Raw genomic sequence first — 18,748 nt, 5'->3', positions numbered from 1 at the left:
CTTTGCATGTACACAAAGTGCATTAGAGAGAGTTTTTTTGGCTGAGCACTACTACCAACGGAAGTGGTGCCTCTAACTGTGCTACCACTTTCAAACTTTCTTCTTCACTTTTGGATCAATGACAAAGACTTCAACCATGTTCTGTACTGACTTAAATGATGAATTACACGATATGTAAATAAGGTTTTGTCTAAGTTTAATAGTGTAGTGTGTCATTTGGTGTGTTTTATCATACCTCATACAGACAATTTATGTCTTCGTAGAAGCACTTTAATTTATATTTTTTTGCTTTTTTGAATCCATGTCAGTGTTTTTCTCACTCACTTTCTCCAAAGTTCCTTTAGCAGCATTTTTTTGTGACCTGTTAAAGCCTGGCGAAGTTTGAGTAGGTCGTTTCACCCAAAAAAAAAAAAAAAAACATGAATCCTTGGGTAGGTGATTATACTCCGTATAATACTGTATGTTAAGTATAATGTGACCTGTTATATTTTCAATGTACTAGTCGAATGGACAGGTTTTACTTCTTCAGTCTTGATTTTGATGTGTGCGTATCAGTATTTTTTAATCTGTTTGATGAATTTCATTGTATTGCTCTCAATTAGTAAACCATCTCTTGCGTGGATCTTGCTTTAAGGTACTGAACATTGCAGTATGCTCTGCAAAAGACTGACTTTTCACCACAACTCACTACTCATTATGGGATAGGACAGCAAATTTGTGACTTGTTCATTTTCATTTTTTTAATATACCTGAGAGAAATGTGTCAACTCTGGACTGTGAGCCTTTTGTCATAAGAAATTATCTGTAATTATTCCTTATTTGGCCATAAGCTTTTGCAAAATTTACACTTGTGTTTGCATTTATGATGTGTGAATGTTTTGCGGAGATGCCGGCATACTTAACTTATTTAAGACCTGTAGTCTCCTGTATGGATAACTACATCATATTGCTGTGTGAATAATTTAAACATTGTAAGTTGTGATTGTACTGTCACCCTGTGGTGCTCTGTTGCTATGTCAGTGTGTACTTCAAGGCACTTAAAACCATGGAGGAAAGAAATTGTGTGTGTTTTTTTTTCAACAAATGACTACAACTGAATTGTCCTAATGTCATTTGTTGTTGCATGATCTTCAGCAGCCACTCTTGAAACAGCCTTTTGAGCTTTGAGACTAGGAAGAACATTGAGATCATACTCAAGTGCACAAATGACTGCCTGAGGTTAGGTTTGAAATTGATAAATTGTGGCATTTGGCTTCCCCACAACCCAAACTGACAACATTTTCTACACCTGGGATACAAACTTACAGAGATAATAAATTGTTGTAGTGCAAGCAAAAGAAAGATGAATAAATTAATTAATTCACACCACATAGATGATTTATTAGAAAAAGAAAACTGGTATGGTTGGGTGTGGATGGGTGGGACTCAAGAATTTGTAGATCTAATTAATAAATGATAAATGGACCCCCCCCCCCCCAACCCCACCAACCAAACCCCCACCCCCCACCCCACCAAAAAAAAATATGTGAGGATTGCATAGAGAGCGTCATCTCTTGCACTACAGCGCTGCCAAGTGGCAGCTATATAGTTACCCGAGTGGGACGGCTGTTTTAAAGAGAAAGTGAAAGTCTTCAACGTTGCAACAAGGCTGCATTCAAGCTGACACGAACAAGGTAAAGCTTTCTATATATCTGCAGGTATTCTTACAATACATCAGAGCTTCCTATGAGTAGATTTGATAGAATGACAAGTTGATTTGAGGTACCTCTGGTGTGCTGCAGCTGTTGTCACCTCACACTTTTAGCTGTGTGCCCTGATCTGCTTTTGTCCACAATGTTGACAAGCATGTGCCTTGTCTTTGTGCATGTCACAGTATTGAATTACATAGGAGTGCACTTGTTATTTAAACATGTTGTTCACTTTCCTTTTGGATTGTTTTTCTTTACCCAAAGTATTACAATTTTCTAGTCCTGATCTTTGTTGTGTTGTCTCACTGTGGTGTTTCAGTTTTTTCTGTCAGATAAGTTAATCAGGAACAGATATTTCAGATATTTTGCATGTTCTCCCCGGGCTTGTGTGGTTTTTTTTCTGGGTACTCCGGTTTCCTCCCACATCCAATGAACAAGCACATTAGGTTGCAATGTTTAACTTTTTTTTTTTTTACTAAGCTGTTGAATCCAGGGTCTTTGACTCTAATATATATTTTTAAAAATGGCGTACAAAGGCCTGAGAAAAAAAATCTTAATATGTACGTTGAATCGTCATGATACATAGAACAAATTGATTGGTCATGTCATTCTCTACACCTAAAGATGTACAGTAGTGTGTCTGTTTTCAGTAATAAAATTCAAGCAAGATGAAGGGATGAATAGACAAGGACATCAAAGAGATATCTTTGTTTTTTTTAGGTTTAAGAAACAAATACAACAAAAAGCTTGGGAGCTCCTGTACCTTTTCGGCATCAGGTCACAATTACTGACTTTAAAAGTAAAGCATTTGACAGATTGCTTTCATCAGCAGTTGTTAGGCCGCTGCATGGCCTTGACTTTTCACTCCCTCGAGGACGTTTCATCCAAAATGGTCTTGGTAGGGCTCCTTGTGCTGTCTATTCTCCATTCCTATGTGTTTGGAATGCAGCCCACCCAAATTTCACAGCAGGCATCAAGCCCCCATCATCCTTCTCAAGAACAAACTCCATTAGGGACAGACAATTTGTCTTTCCCCTGGAGTCGCCTACGCCTGCCAAGGTAATTACCCTGCTATATTTAGTTATATTGATTGATATTTATTGCATTCATTACAAGATTTAATAAAAATGTTTTCTTCATAGGTACATAATCCCTCGTCATTACCTCATCACGGTTCATCCGAACATTACTCGATTATATTTCACCGGCACAGTTATGATTGAAATTGATGTCCAGATCAACACAAATTGGGTAGTTTTGCACAGCAAGGGTCTGGAAATCTCCAAAGCAAACATACTGGATGAGAATCTCGCTCATTTGTCTGATCAGGTAGTTAATAAAACAAAGCAGGTGCATTAGAAAATTGATTCCTATCTGAGTTGAGTGACTAATCTCTTTTCTTAGGTTCTACCTTGTCTTCACAACCCTGCACATGAGCAAATAGGGGTCTTCTCACCCCGAGTACTCATTAGTGGACAGAAGTACTTCCTATACATTGAGTATGGGGCAGAGTTGGCTGAGGGCTTCCGGGGTTTCTATAAAAGCACCTACATGACAAGCTCAGGAGAGATCAGGTGACATCTATAATGTGGTGCATAGAATTTTTATTACTCTAGTGTTTGAAAATAATATTATATTCTTTACCTACCATTTTTAGAACTTTGGCTTCCACTCACTTTGAGCCCACTGGTGCTCGTATGGCATTCCCTTGTTTTGATGAGCCTAGCTTTAAAGCCATCTTCTCAGTGAGGATAAGACGGAGCTCGAAGTACATTTCTTTATCTAATATGCCCATAGTAAGTAGACCAAGTTCTTTTCAGATTTGAAAGAGACAAAATATGTTATCTCTCCTGTTTTTTATATTTTATAAATAAGCGTGTAGAACCCGGTTATGCATATGATTACATTATGACAATATTATTATTTTGTTCAAATAGCTAAACAGGTAGCTTCTACACATTAGAAAAGGTTACCGTTAGTACGAATTTTCAACACTGCTACTGTGATCATGCCAAATATTTTATCTATTTTGTATCAAATTTAATATAAAATAAACTATCCTCCATTTTTAAAAAGCTACCTTATCCATTTAAATCCACATTAACTCTTTATGTGAGAATTCCTATCAAATGACCAAGTGTCCGTTTGCTACAGGTTAAATCACTTGAAGTGGATAATGACTTGATGGAAGACCAGTATGATACAAGTGTAAAGATGAGCACATACCTTGTAGCTTTTGTTGTATGTGATTTTAAATCTGTTACTGCAAAAACTTCATCTGGAATCCAGGTATGTTCTCGAAGAAAAGTGGGATTTCCGACATGAATCCTAATCACTAAGGCTTCGTCTCCTCGTACTACTTCGTGTGGCAGGTGTCCGTTTATGCTGATCCGGAAAAAATGACTCAGACGAACTACGCCCTTGAAGTTGCTATCAAGATGCTTGATTTCTATGAGGAGTATTTCAACATTCATTATCCACTACCCAAATGTGGTAAATATTTTTTTCTATTGCCAATCACAAAGCCACATATTCCAAAATTCTTCCTTCTCTTTCAGATCTGATTGCAGTCCCGGACTTCCAAATGGGTGCAATGGAAAATTGGGGCTTGACGACCTACAGAGAGAGTAGCCTGCTTTTCCACCCTAACATATCATCAGCATCTGATACACTCTGGGTTACCATGGTTATCGGGCATGAACTTGCACATCAGGTAGGTGTTCGTATGCCAGTAGGCTTCAGATTAGGACAGCATGCATTTTGTTGAGTTTCCTTTGTGTAAGGCCCCCATTAAACCAATCTTGGCCAAACAGATCTTCTGGAGAAGTTCAGAATTCAAGAGTTCATCTAATTTAACTCTACCACAATAAACTTAACTGAAAACTATGATTGAGAAAGGGTGTTTGATACATTTCTAATTTTTATTTTTTGCTTGCAGTGGTTTGGTAACTTGGTAACAATGAAGTGGTGGAATGATATCTGGCTAAATGAGGGGTTTGCCTGTTACATGGAGTACATTTCAGTGGACGCTACCTATCCTGAACTCAAAGTGGTATGTGTCAAACATAACCAAATGATCAACCAGGAAATGAGTAAGGTCACAATGTCAATTTTCTTGCAGGGGGAGAATTTCTTACACACATGTTTTGCGGCCATTGCTCATGATTCATTGAAGTCCTCGCGGCCAATATCCAGTCCAGCTGAGAACCCAACTCACATCCAGGAGATGTTTGACAGCATCTCTTATTTTAAAGTATGATTTCTATTGTTCAGAATCATTGATTGTACTGTTCAATATGTTTGGCTGCATGTTGGCTTAATACAATGTCATGGATACTTTAACTGTTCTCTTAGTTTAAGCAAAGATTTGAGTAAATCTGTTCCTCTATTTGGAACATTTGGTGTCGTCTTATCAGACTTGTGAAGCACATTTGTTTTTCTTCTCTCTCCCTATTGCCAGGGAGCGTGTATCCTACACATGCTGCACCACTTTCTGTCAGATGAAGTGTTCCAGACGGGGATAGTTCGATACCTCCGCAAATATAGTTATCAGAATGCAGAAAACCAAGATCTGTGGGACAGTCTGGACAATGTATGAACACAAACGAGATGATCATTAACCATGCTTTAGAAAACATTCCTAGAATTTGTGCTAATTTATCTAGCAAGCAAGATAAATAGATTGACGGATAGCTCGTTGGATTGAGACCATTTGAATAATTCCTTTTGTCATTTTTCAGACTTGCTCACAAGAGGATTTTAATTTAGGCCAACAGTGTTACAGCAGGGAACAGCATCATAAAAATTCAGTAAGTAAACTAGTTAAAACTGCTGAAGTTTTTGAAATGTCAACTCAATTATTGTTTCATTCAGTATACATTGGCTGGAGAAAACATGGACTTGACAGCCATGATGAACACTTGGACTCTACAAAAAGGTATCCCTCTGGTCATTGTTAAAAGAGAGGGTCCACGTCTGATGCTAAAACAGGTTCGATTCCTGAGGACAGAGCTCCCCTCTGACCCTCTTTGGTCCACATTGCAACGGGGGTGAGAATGCAGTAAAAGCTGCTGACTTCAGCATTGCAATTTAGGTTGCATGTTTTCAATTATTCTTCTTCTGTAGTTATTTGTGGCACATTCCTCTGACTTACAAGATGGATACTTCTAGCAACGTCCATAGACACATGATGACAACACTTACAGGTTCAGTTTTTACCTTATTTACATTCCTAGTGGGAAATCCACCATTAAGTTCTCTCAGGTTTTTTTGTTGGCATATGCATTACAAGAATACATGTGTGGAAATAACAACCATAAGGATAGAGGAATATATTTTAAAAGCCCTGCTTGTTGGCATAGTTAAGGTTCCTGCTGGACTAAGTGTCTTTCTGTTAACGTAGTAATATAGTTGTTATCTGTGTACATTACAGATAGTGTCCATGTAGGAGAGAATGTCAGCTGGGTGAAGGTCAATGTGGACATGACCGGCTACTATGTCGTTCATTATGAAAATGGCGGATGGGATGAGATCACAAAGCTGCTGAGAGAAAACCACACTGCTCTTAGCTACAAAGACAGGACCCATTTGTTACACAATGCCTTTCAATTGGTCACGTAAGACTATACAGTATTTTTAGTTTACTGTCTTTAGTGTATCATGAGAGTGTATTTGTGCTTGATGTCACTAATGACATCCAACCCATCTTTTGTGTGTATTTTAAAGGGCAGGTTACCTTCCGCTGAACAAAGTGTTCGATTTGATTGGTTATCTTCATTTGGAGACACATACAGTACCTCTGCTCATAGGATTGGGTTACCTGAAAGGACTTTACCATCTAATCGAGAAGGGGAGTGATGCAGAATTAGTGGAGAACTTCAGGGTAAGAAGAAAAAATACTGTATAGAAATTCCTACACTACTTCTCTGTTTCTTTTGGCACAGAACTTCATCCTGCAGTTTTTCCGTGCACTCATCGACAAGCAGGTATGGAGTGAAGATGGCCCTGTGTCAACTCGGCGACTGAGGTCAAAGGTCCTCTCATTGGCTTGTCATCTGAATGACACTTCCTCTCTGAATGAAGCACATCGGCGTTTCAAAGACTGGCTTCAGTCAAACGGAGCTCTCAAGTCAGTCCATCTAAGAGTTTTACTAAAACTTCAGAATTTCTGTTTGTACACGGTGACGCTGAAACAAACAACTACTATGTTAACTTCAGGCTTCCTACTGATGTGGCAGAGACTGTGTATGCTGTTGGTGCCCAGGATGATCATGGATGGGGATCACTCTTACATATGTACAAGAGCGCAAGTTCTCCAGCACAGAAAGACAAATTTCTGTTTGCTTTAACTACTAGCAGAGACACAAATAAATTACAAAGGTACATTCTCTCATAGGCTACTTTATAATAACACAATCAGAGTAGCATTATTTAATTGTGTACCAAATCCCCTAACGATTGGATATTTTCACTTTGGTTTATGCAGCCATAATGTGGAGAATTATTATGTTTAATTTCCAGTTGGATGGTAACATTTATTTGCACTATAGGCTGTTGGACCTGGGTCTGGAAGGCCACGTGATACGACCCATGGATTTGCCAACTGTCATCGTGTTGGTGGCCAGAAATCCTCAGGGACATCACATTGCATGGAACTTTGTTAAGAAAAACTGGAGCACGCTAGTTGAAAAGTGTGTGTCAATTCATAGATCTGTTATTGTTTTACATTTGGAGATTTGGTCTAATTGTGTCCTTTTCAGATTTCAATTGGGCTCATCTACCATTCAACACATACTCATAGGCACCATCAGCCAGTTTTCATCCCCAGAGGAATACACTGAGGTATATACGTACATATTCACTGCATACTATTAAAAATATATATTTTACAGTAAGTCTATAAGACATACAGTAATATATATACACATATACATATGATGTTTTTTTTCTTTTCCTAATCCAGGTGAAGTTATTCTTTGAGTCCATCAGAGAACATTCATCTCAATTCAAGGGTCCTCAACTCGCACTGGACAACCTGCAGAACAACGTTCGGTGGATGCAGAGGAACTTGGGGACATTAAAAAACTGTGTTTCTCAGAAAAATAACTCATGACAGAAGGACTTGCAACAGTTCATCTAAACATTACATGTTAAGAAATGTTCATTCTGATTGTTTATTAGCAAGTATGTTTGGGGGTTATTGTGATGTAAAAACAACATTCTGCTGTCACAAGACAATCAAATGATTTGTTGTAAATTATTGTTTTACAGGGATTCTTGAAGGTAGGGAAATAATGTATAGTATATTAGGTTTAGATGGCAACTACTTTTTCATAATGCACTGCCCTTTGATTGTTTTCTTCATAACTCATTATATATTCTTCTCAATGGCAGTCAACATTTGAAAAATAAAATGATTTGAAAACTCCCATTTATTTGGGTTTCTTTGACATTCATGTTTACTACTTATTTATGTGTACAGCGTCACGAATCTCACCACGCCCATTACTGTTGACAGCCAATAAGATACGAGCGCTGGGTCATTTGTCAACAACTATTCTGCGAGGAAGCCGAGCGTCATTTGCCATAATACATGATACAAAAATCGTTTCTGACGAAATATTACTGTTTATTTATTTAGATATTTCCTGCGAATGCAGTGAAAAAAAGATCTATTGTAATCAGTTAGCTACAAATATGAGATCTGGCTAGGTAGCCACTGCGCAGCTGGTGTTAGTGTTGTGAAGACAGGCTGCAGGCAAGCACTTATAAAATTATACGCTTTATTAAGACACATCCAAAATAGTCCGGATCGTAGACGTAAGGTCCACCAGTCAATACCCTGCAATGGATCCTTTTGACTATAACAATGCAGGTAAGCACGACGTTTATTGTATGGGTGATTTACAGTAACCTGACTGACAGCATGCTAACGGAAGGCAAGCGCGCTAATACTAACCATTCATTGGGAGTGACATTGACCCAAGGGTCAATTGCACTTTTTTTTTGGTATTAAACGAACCTGCTGGAAGCTAACAAGTTAAGCGATTTCAAAAACAGACCGATCGCTGTCTGAATCAAGTCGATCAAGGTTCGATATCAGCCCTATTTAGTCATGGCGTGTTGAGGAAATAAGTCGCCCTCACCTCTGCTTTGCTTTTGCTCAGAGCAGACAGCTCATAACCTCTCCCGTTGGCCTAATTCCATCAGGAAGTAAGTTTAAATGTTTTGCAAGCCAGAAGCAGGAAGAAGAGATTTATTTTTCTCAGTTTAAGGGTACCGATGTGTAATAATTGTTGGGAAAACCCCCTAATCACATTTTAAGAGTGTCATTAATATCCACAAAAATGGACAAGTGAAATACATTACCTTATCACTTATTTTTGGCCAGATGGAATGGAAAGATCATGCTGAAAATCAGGTGGTAAAGAGTTCATTAAATCATTTTTTTGTATCGCTGATCCTAACAATTGTTACGGGGGTGCCAGAGCCTATCCCAGGCAAACTGTGGGTACCAAGCAGGGGATACCATGGATTGTTGGCCAGCCAATCGCAGGGCACAAGGGGACAAGATAACCATATAAAGAGAGAGTCTGAGTCCAAAATGCTTTTTAATAATGATATTTTATAGTAAAACAAATCAGTGTGTAATGTATCTGTGTCACTTGTGTGACTCATTGTATTACAAACTCTTTTTTCTTGAGATCTCACTGTAAAGGGAAGTTAACTAATTGTTATAAAAAAAACTGAAAATCACAAAAAGCTTTAACCCGTCGTAATACTTAAAATGTGGTTTTGATCTTACATCCAATCTACATGGTTTTTATCCTTTTCTAGTTTTACTGCCAGATATATTCTTTACTCACATTAGGTATGCAGTCAGTTAAAATAAGCCATGTTCTACTGCATTGATAAAATTGAATTTGGAAACTAAACACGATAGTTATTGTTCAGAAAATGACCAGTTGGAAAAAAACATTCCTCACAAAGAATTTGATGTATTTGACAGAACAAGACACATTGTGTGCCACTGTGCACAATGCAATGCAGGTTTGTGAGAATGCATGCGTATGTATCTTTGGTAGCATGTGACATGAGCAGACAATGCATTTTTAAGGTTGGGGTTGGGGTTAGGGTTTGTCGGGCCGTTTTGGTGACCAAGAAAAAAAACACTCGTATTTAACAACAGCTTTCATTTCCTCTTGTAAATCATGTCACTTCTTGTTTCTATCTGTTTGTAGAGCGTGCCAGCCTCCCAAGAAACATGATTGAGAACAGTATGTTTGAGGAAGAGCCTGACGTTGTGGATCTTGCCAGAGAGGCTACAGCATATCCAGTACACTCTACTCATTTTAATCTACTCTATTGCATTAATCAAAATTGAGTCCCTTTAACCGTTTGTACACTTTATGCACACATTTAACCTAGTGGTTACCAGTGATGGTACTAGACACTTAATTCATTTTGACGGGTCAATTTATCTCCTGGTCAAAGAGGATTGGGTCTCTAGAACCGTGAATGGCACTGAAAGATGTGTATCCAAAGCCAGTTTGAGTATTGATTGGTTAAGAAAAGCACATATTCAAATTTAATTCAAAATTACATTTGCATTGCAACTATTACAGTGTGAATTAAATTTCAATTAATGTCCCCAAAATGCCTTGTTAATCTTGTCCCCTTTGAGTCAATAGATGGTGGTCTTTATACTGTGCTTTCAGACGTTTCCGGCTCTTGACCCAGATGAAGCCGTGTATGAGCCTCGCAGCTCTCGGCTCCTGGTCCGAGGCCTGGGTGAGAATGATGCAGATGATGATGAAGACGACTGTGAATCTTCAGCTCGACTTCTAGGCATGTCCTTCATGAACCGCAGTTCCAACCAACGATCAAATCCATACCCCTACATCAGGCACACTCAGCCCAGGTAGGAGGATTTTGCTCATTATTGGCTATTTATAATTACACTACTTATTTCTGATTAATTAGATATGCTATCGATATGTGTGTTACTTGTCCGTGTCCCAGATCTTATTCAGCACCCTCAGCCCGGACCATGATTGTTTGTATGCTACTTCTGACAATAGTGGCCTCCATGACTACGGTTTTGTACTTTTTACCCGGGTGCAACTTTACAAAGGTATGTCCCATTATTCCCCAAAAAGTCATGAACATGCAATGTTAGACTCTTCCTATCGCTCGTATCCCTAAGAATGTTTTTCCCCATTTTTTTGCAGAGGGGATGCCCTAAACAAGAGAATAAAACGTCAAACGGCACTGATGGTGAACTCTTCCCTTGGGTACAATATCAGCTCCCCCGTAGCATACGTCCTCTCAGCTATGACCTCACGCTGACTCCTGACTTTGACACCATGGATTTTAGTGGCTACACTGTTATCAACATGATTGTACTTCACAATACCAAGCGGATTGTCTTGCACAGTGCTAATCTTAACATTACCAAAGCTACATTCAAGGTGAGATTTGTGTTTTGAATCCAAGCAAATGACTAAATTTAATTCGGACAAACACAGCAATTTTGCATATTAATACCTAGTATGACCACTTCATGGGAGATATTGAAAATAACAACAACAATACGTGTGTGTGTGGATTTGCACATTTTCCTGAGAATTCACACTGATGCAATAATGCCCATATTTCTCAAAAGACATCTTAAATTGCCTTTATGTATTTCTTGCTAAATTCTCATGAGATCGTATGGTTTAAAAGAGCTAGAAAAGTTTCATGAGAAGAAGCAGTTTGTTACTGTGTGGTCTACTATTTGTCAACTTCATCTTTTTCTCCTTAAGATGGGTGATGAGGAGGTCATTGATGTCACCATACTGGAGAATAAGACAAGGGAGCAGATTGCTGTGAAATTTTCTGAAGAGTTGAAGGCAGGCCAGCACTGTGTGTTGACCCTGGATTACACAGCCAGGCTATCCCATACTTATGATGGCTTCTACAATAGTTCCTACATAGATCAATCTGGAAAGAAAAGGTACACCAAGACATCAACTGTCTTTTTCTCTCATATTATAGTGACGGTGACATTTCCCCAATACGGGATGAAAAAAAATATCTAATCTAATCTAGTAATTCCAAATGGGTATTTCAATATGTCCATTCATTTTTTCCCAGCGTCCTTGCAGCTACCCAGTTTGAGCCACTGTATGCTCGTAAAGCCTTCCCCTGCTTTGATGAACCATCTTTTAAAGCCACCTTTCTGGTTAAAATGAACAGGAAACCAGAATACACGGCGATCTCTAACATGCCTAAGGTACTTTTGATTTTAGTTTAGAGCTATAGTCGTTATTGTCTGCAAATCCACATTTCAAATTTTGCTCTATGAAATTTGGCATGGACTGTTCAGACATGTAGTGTAAAAGTTTTGATAAAATACGGCTTGTGCCTGACTATATTGTGATAAGATAAGAGAGGTTGAATAAAGGGAGAGGCCGTCTATCACAAGTTTTGCTCTGCAGGACTTTGTCCATTTGCACATAATCAAGATGACAAGGAACAAAATGGAATTTAAAATAGGAATCCACAATCTAATTTGGGCGCAATGCTCACCTCAACTAACCTTATATGGCCACGAAACCTTTTAAACTATAGTAGTATCTCATAAAACTGCAGTCACATCGCAGTATTTTTTTTCTCCCTTAAACGTTTTGGTATTCTGTTGTTATTATTGTACGAATTAAAAAAAGTACGCTCTCTCAAATGTGTGTCTCAGGCAAAAAGTACACAGCTCGCCAATGGTCTTGTACAAGACGAGTTTGCTGTGACCAGTGTCAACATGAGCACTTACTTGGTGGCATTTGTCGTAGGCAACTTCATCTCTATCAACAGAACCGTCTCTGACACTTTGGTAGGTTTGATTTATCAAGTATTATTCCATTCAGATAATTCGTTTTTACAATTGTATAAAAGATTCCTGACAAATTTTGTCATTTTTACAAAAATCATTTGGGTGTTTGGATCAACAACTTTAACAGTCGGACATGAAGTTTTTGGACAAACAGAAAAAGTTCCAACACATCAAATAAGAATTTCCATACACTATATTTTCTAGAAATTTCCTTATGATTTCCAAAAAGTAAGCCTAGTGCATATCTTATGTTAGTACAAGAAACCTAATTTCTTATTTGAAATCTTACTTTGTCCATCACTTCTTTGGTACATTAAAATGATGTTGCTCATCTAAAGACCCAAAGATTCCTGAACTAAGATCATAGAAAATCGTTCCAATTAATAATCTGGATTTCTGTCATGGGATTATTTTTTTTTAGGTTTCTGTATACTGTGTACCAGAGAAGAAAGAGCAGACTGATTACGCTCTAGACACGTTATCCAAACTGCTGGTGTTTTACAATGACTTTTTTGAAATTAACTATCCGCTTCCAAAACTAGGTGAACATCCTTTCTCATTATTACTTCACTCTAACCATTATATTTTAGAACCTTACCATAATCAATTATTTTGTTTTTTCTTTTAGACTTAGTTGCAATTCCAGACTTCCTGGCAGGTGCCATGGAGAACTGGGGTCTGATCACCTTCAGAGAATCCAACCTGCTGGTGGGCCGGAACTCCTCTCTTATGGAAAAACAATTAGTTGCGTCTGTTATTGCACATGAGCTGGCACATCAGGTAGTTCATTATACATATTTCTTCATTTTTCTTCGACTAAATGTGCCAAAATATGGCTGTGCCTGTGAAATAATCTAGCACTGGTGTATTTTAGTGGTTTGGAAATTTGGTCACGATGAGTTGGTGGAGTGACTTGTGGCTCAATGAGGGATTTGCAACTTACATGCAGTACACATCACTGCAGACGGTATTACCCCAACTGGACATGGTAAGTGCTGAGCGTTGTTATTAGAACACTACCCAATTCAGGTGTTTTGTCATCTTATTTATCATATCGTGTTGGTAGGGCTTGTTTTTTTTAGATGTTCGATTTAGAGCGTTGGACAAAGATGCACTCAACTCGTCCCATCCCGTGTCTACAGAAGTCAATAACCCTGACCAAGTGCATGAGATGTTTGACTCTGTGTCATATCTGAAGGTATGCTTGTTAGTTATTTATTTTTCATTTTGATTCCTATCCACTGTACGACAATGTGTTGTACCTTGGTCTTTCAGGGGGCTTCCATTCTTCTGATGTTAAATGCCTCTTTGCCTGGTGACCAGCAGTTCAGAAAAGGTATCATTCAGTATCTGAAACAGTTTTCTGGCTTGAATACAGACACTGATGACCTTTGGAATAGTCTCACAGAGGTACCTGCTTTATTATTTTTGGAAAATCATAAGAATGGATTTATATTAAGAAAAAAAATGAATGAAATGGAATGAATAATTTTGAAATGTGTTCTTAGGTAGAGGTCTCAAGTCAGCATCCAAATGTGTCTGAGATGATGAGATCATGGACATCCCAGAAAGGCTTTCCACTGGTTACGGTTTCTCGTGAGGGGGACGAGGTTACCTTAAAGCAGGAGATTTTCCAGCTTAGATCAGACAACGCCACACATTCATCCAGGTGAACTATGTCCTCTTCTTCGTTGTCCCTTTTGCTATGCTATGGCACAATGGATCGTCACCAGACCAAAAGGTGAATTGTATTGTGCCCTCCTTTCCAGCTTGTGGAATATTCCAGTGACATATGTGAATGACAGCTGTAGTTTGAGCCCCGAGTGTAGACAGTTTTTCATCCTGAAGACCAAGTCAGGTAAATAACACAGTATAATCAGTTGCTAAAGTCTGTAAATGTGAAGTACTAATGTAGTGGCACACAATATCTCTTTTTAGAGACTCTTAAGATTCCAGAAACTGTCAAATGGCTCAAGTTCAATTACAAGAACACAGGCTTCTACATTGTTGACTACGGCGACAAAGGCTGGGCTACACTGACAGAGGCAATTTTTAACAACTTCCAAATCCTTCCACAGGAGGACCGTGCTTCACTAATACACAACATGTTTGCTCTCTCCAAGTAGGTTTACAAATAAAAATGCTTTATAGTACGTACTGTATTTTCCACAATATAGTAAATTGTTCTGGAGTTTAGGTGTACCTAGTCAAGAAATGCCTACAGCTCAAAATCAATTATTCTTTCTAATCAATTTTATATTGGTTTGATTAAATAGGAACACAAACATAGGCCATGCTGACAGTGTAATTCAAAATAATCCTTACTCTTAAACATTACTCAAGACCGCCCTTTATTGGCTGCTCTTGGGTAATGTTTACTCCATGGTAGGCCACTGTTAAATATCATTTCAGTTGATGTAAAATTCTATATTTTGACTTTATATACGTCACTCCCGAGTATAAATTGGAGCTACAGGCAAACTATGAAAAACGGATACTAATTTATTGCCCGGAAAATATGGTAGTTTTCTTTGTAACTGTATGTTTCTTAATGTCACTCATTTCATCTCAGACTGGGACGTGTGTCTTTCCACCAAGTCATTAGCCTGCTAAGTTATATGCCTAAAGAAACTGAGATGAGTCCTGTGAGAGAGGCCATTTTCCAGCTCAGAAGAATCTACCAGATTCTGCTTAAAAGATACGAGAGGGGCCTTGTTACCTACATGAAGGTGGACACACACACACACACGCATACATATTGTTTGAATACTTCAGCATATTGTACACAGAGTATATACATTCATTAGGAGACAACGGTAATAAATTAAAATGCTACTTTAAAAAAAGAAAATCTCTGCTAATTTTCTATAACAGCCTGAAATAAACAACAGAGCTCAGGACACTTAAACCTACGATGATGATGTTTGTAGACTCTTATTCAGTGCAACTTAATACCAAATGTTCAAATTTGTTAGTTACTCGCTGGCCTGGCAATAAATATTCTTTTTTCTTGTAATATCCACAGTCATATATTCTGCAAATTTATGATGAGCTGATAAATAATCAGACGTGGACAAAAGAAGAAAGTGTATCCAAGCAGAAATTGCGATCGGTCCTGTTAGAGATGGCTTGTGAATTGGGCCAAGAAAAATGCACACAGCAAGCAAAAGATATATTTAAGAAGTATATTGAGTCCAACGGAACCTCCCCGTGAGTAAAACACTTTTGCTTTTGTCATAAAAATCAAATAAATGGATATTAAAAAGTAGGTGCTGTTGACAGCAGAGCATGCGCTGACCAAAAATGGCTGTTTTTTTTCTTTTCTTTCTAGTATTCCGGCTGATCTGCAACGTGTTGTATTTGGTGTGGCTGCTCATTCAGATGAAGACTGGGAAACTTTGTTGACCATGTATCAATATGCCACTCTTGACTCCGATAAGAAAAATATGCTTATAGGCTTAGCATCCACACAAGACCCACGTAAAATGATGTGGTAAGTACCTATGATGCTTCCATTAGGCTTCTACAGTATAATTTTAATATTTATACTATCATTAATGATTAGGACACATGGATTTTTAATCTTTCACCATTAATGGTGAGTGCTGTTAGCTGACCACAAAAAATATCACAGAGAATTCCAAATTTGAAGTATTTTTTTTCTGTCTTAAAAGGATTTTAAACTCATTACATTTGTTTCGTTTCCAGGCTTCTCAATGAGTGTTTGAATGGTAATCTTATCAAGGTACAATACCTTGAAATGGTCATTCATACGATCTGCAAAAGCTATGTTGGAAACCTGCTTGCTTGGGATTTTGTTCAAGAGAACTGGAACCAGCTCGTAGAAATGTGTGTGGAGCATTTTAAGAACACATTAGTTATATTGTTCAAGACAAGGCAGAATTTAATCCTGGTCTTTTCTTGCAGATTCTCTATAGGTTCTTTTTCCATCCAAAAAATCATCAAGTCTGTCACCTCGCAGTTTTCCACTCAGTCTCATTTTAATCAGGTATACATTTCAATCCGGGAAAAGAAGCTTCCGTGGGTGTGACATTTTGTGTCTTTGCATGTGATGCACAGGTACAGTGGTTCTTCTTCAGTCTGAAGGAACACGGTTCTCAGTTAAGAAGCGTGCAAGAAGCCCTGGAAACCATCAGACTAAACCACCGCTGGATGGAGAGAAATCTTCCCTCTCTTCGTGAATGGCTTTACCACAGGCCGGGTACTCGTAGTCTCTAATTTGATCCCAATACCAGTTTAATTGTTTGAATGGGGTACGTTGTCACGGCAACTGCAAAGTTTGCACTTTCACCTCTTAGCTCTATTTATCCAAGTCCGAGTGGAGCAAGACTGGATAACCTTTTATGTATGTATGGCTTTTGGTGAAATTTTAGCTAGCTCAGGGCGGTTCTGATTGTATCTGACAGCAACATGTCAGACCTACAGTAAACACCACTCACACTTGAAGCTGTCGACCAAATTTACACCAGACAATCATTGGATCCATTTTACTTTACAAACACTTTTAATGAACAACTGTGTGACCTTTTTAAGTGACTGTTACTGAAAAAAAGTAGCATGTGTAAAAAGTACAATTTGCCCTAAGCAGAGCCTTTTGCTGCCGTCGTGCATTGGCAAGATGTACTTAACATTATTTCCTTTACATAAAATTGGTGGGTTAGAAATGGTGCGGAATTGGACTGTTGACTAATCTATGCTTCCTACTAAATTCAGTAGATGGCGCAGTGCACCATTATTGTAGTTTAAAGCAACCACAATGTGTCTTAAATGAAGTAAGCAGCACACTGAATATACAGTTGGCAGAAACACATTTGTGCACCCTTTGGAATTTTTTACATTTCTGCCTAAAGTGATCATGAAATATTGTCTGATCTCACCTAGCAATCTTAAAAATTAACAAACAGTGTCTACTTAAACCCAAATTACCCTGACATTTTACCTGTTATAATATTTTTAATGATATTGTATAATATTCTACTTCCTATAGTTGCAGACTAGATGGACAAGCCGATTAGGAGAAATCTTACACCATTCCTCTTTCCAAAACCGTCATCAAAATTCCTGGCATGGGTGTTTTTTCTTTTCTTTTAGATTTAGGCCACAACAATTTGATTAGATGTAGGACAGTGCTTCAACTGGGTTTTATCTGTATTTTGTTCTTCTGACACCATTCTTATGATGCCTTGCTTCTGTGTTATCCTGATGCAAGACACACACCCTTTTTATTTTCAGCTGTTGGACAGATGGTGTAAGATTGAAGTGAAAAATATCTTGATATGCTTGAAAATTCACTTTCCCATTGATCATAGCCTGTTGTCCAGGTCCAGCAGTAGCAAAACACCCCCACACCACAACACACCCACAATACCTAATGGTAGGGATGACATTTTACTGTTTGTGCTTTGAAAATAATCCAATTTTGGTTTCATATGTTTGTCCAGTGGTGCAGAGATGCATCCAAATACTTTTTTGCCAACTCTAAACGAGCACGATTGTTCTATTTGGACAGTAATAGCTTTCTCTGTTGGCTTCCCACATGAGTTCCATCCATCATAGGGGCTCTCAAAGACTGGACTTGGTCACCCCTGCTAGAACGGATTCTCCAATTGGGTGGGTAGTTTACTTCAGTGATTATACTATAGGTTAGCTAACACCTGAGTCAAATTGTGTAATCTAATTAGGTGTTTAACGCTCTCACAGCCGCGGCTTAGCTTTGGGCATCCCTGCCCTGTGAAAAATTCAATTTTATGGGCAATAAAAATACAATAGACGTCTACAAATAGACAATATTAGGTTTCAATGTTTGAGTGATTTTAGTTCAAACACACTGTTTATTCATAACATTGTTGGACAGATCAGACCATATTTTATGACCAATTTAGGCAGAAATGTAAGAAATCCCAAAGGGTGTACAAATGTGATTCCTCTGACTGTACAGTACATTATGTATACATGAAGTATCTATTGCACTCCAAAGCCTAGTTTAACTTTGATTTCCCAACAAAGAACACACTTATTCTTATCCAATTCGAAAATAGCCTTGTCAATAGGATTGGCCCCAAACACTTTTTATTGTCATGAATTTGCATCCCTTTTGATTTGACCTTTTTTTCTTGTGCTCATACAGTGTATAGAGGACATTTATTGGTATTATTTTGATGATGGCTCT

General features: G+C 38.2%; 2 protein-coding genes across 2 annotated transcripts; both read left to right on the top strand.

Moving 5' to 3' along the window:
• Positions 1 to 6: 6 nt before the first annotated feature.
• LOC144195412 (endoplasmic reticulum aminopeptidase 2-like) lies at positions 7 to 7,862 on the top strand. Its single transcript, XM_077715028.1, has 21 exons — positions 7 to 1,673; positions 2,409 to 2,747; positions 2,831 to 3,017; positions 3,093 to 3,262; positions 3,346 to 3,484; positions 3,843 to 3,977; positions 4,061 to 4,181; positions 4,247 to 4,401; positions 4,627 to 4,740; positions 4,810 to 4,941; positions 5,149 to 5,280; positions 5,429 to 5,497; positions 5,562 to 5,737; positions 5,814 to 5,893; positions 6,121 to 6,304; positions 6,414 to 6,570; positions 6,632 to 6,816; positions 6,906 to 7,067; positions 7,238 to 7,378; positions 7,448 to 7,529; positions 7,651 to 7,862. The coding sequence occupies exons 2-21, from the start codon at positions 2,536 to 2,538 to the stop codon at positions 7,798 to 7,800; spliced, it is 2,883 nt and encodes a 960-aa protein (XP_077571154.1). The 5' UTR covers positions 7 to 1,673; positions 2,409 to 2,535; the 3' UTR covers positions 7,801 to 7,862.
• A 395-nt stretch (positions 7,863 to 8,257) lies between these two features.
• Positions 8,258 to 16,799, top strand: LOC144195410 (leucyl-cystinyl aminopeptidase-like). Its single transcript, XM_077715025.1, has 22 exons — positions 8,258 to 8,562; positions 9,929 to 10,023; positions 10,406 to 10,608; positions 10,710 to 10,821; positions 10,919 to 11,158; positions 11,495 to 11,685; positions 11,826 to 11,964; positions 12,424 to 12,558; positions 12,980 to 13,100; positions 13,187 to 13,338; positions 13,433 to 13,546; positions 13,625 to 13,756; positions 13,834 to 13,968; positions 14,067 to 14,227; positions 14,328 to 14,416; positions 14,497 to 14,680; positions 15,131 to 15,287; positions 15,584 to 15,768; positions 15,890 to 16,051; positions 16,267 to 16,407; positions 16,486 to 16,567; positions 16,639 to 16,799. Exons 1-22 carry the CDS (start codon positions 8,535 to 8,537, stop codon positions 16,795 to 16,797), a joined length of 3,117 nt encoding a protein of 1,038 aa, XP_077571151.1. The 5' UTR covers positions 8,258 to 8,534; the 3' UTR covers positions 16,798 to 16,799.
• Positions 16,800 to 18,748: the final 1,949 nt, after the last annotated feature.

The sequence above is a fragment of the Stigmatopora nigra genome, chromosome 4 (assembly GCF_051989575.1).
Source record: "Stigmatopora nigra isolate UIUO_SnigA chromosome 4, RoL_Snig_1.1, whole genome shotgun sequence".
Classification (NCBI taxonomy): domain Eukaryota; kingdom Metazoa; phylum Chordata; class Actinopteri; order Syngnathiformes; family Syngnathidae; genus Stigmatopora; species Stigmatopora nigra.
The sequence above is the reverse complement of the archived record's forward strand: the minus strand, read 5'-3'. Positions and strand labels throughout refer to the sequence as shown.

Coding starts and splice junctions, on each gene's coding strand:
- LOC144195410 (XM_077715025.1), top strand. CDS start 8,535: ATGGATCCTTTTGACTATAACAATGCAG. Junction 11,965..12,423: donor CGATCTCTAACATGCCTAAG/GTACTTTTGATT, acceptor TGTGTGTCTCAG/GCAAAAAGTACACAGCTCGC. Junction 16,052..16,266: donor GACCCACGTAAAATGATGTG/GTAAGTACCTAT, acceptor TTTCGTTTCCAG/GCTTCTCAATGAGTGTTTGA.
- LOC144195412 (XM_077715028.1), top strand. CDS start 2,536: ATGGCCTTGACTTTTCACTCCCTCGAGGACGTTTCATCCAAAATGGTC. Junction 3,978..4,060: donor AAACTTCATCTGGAATCCAG/GTATGTTCTCGA, acceptor TTCGTGTGGCAG/GTGTCCGTTTATGCTGATCC. Junction 5,738..5,813: donor TGGTCCACATTGCAACGGGG/GTGAGAATGCAG, acceptor CTTCTTCTGTAG/TTATTTGTGGCACATTCCTC.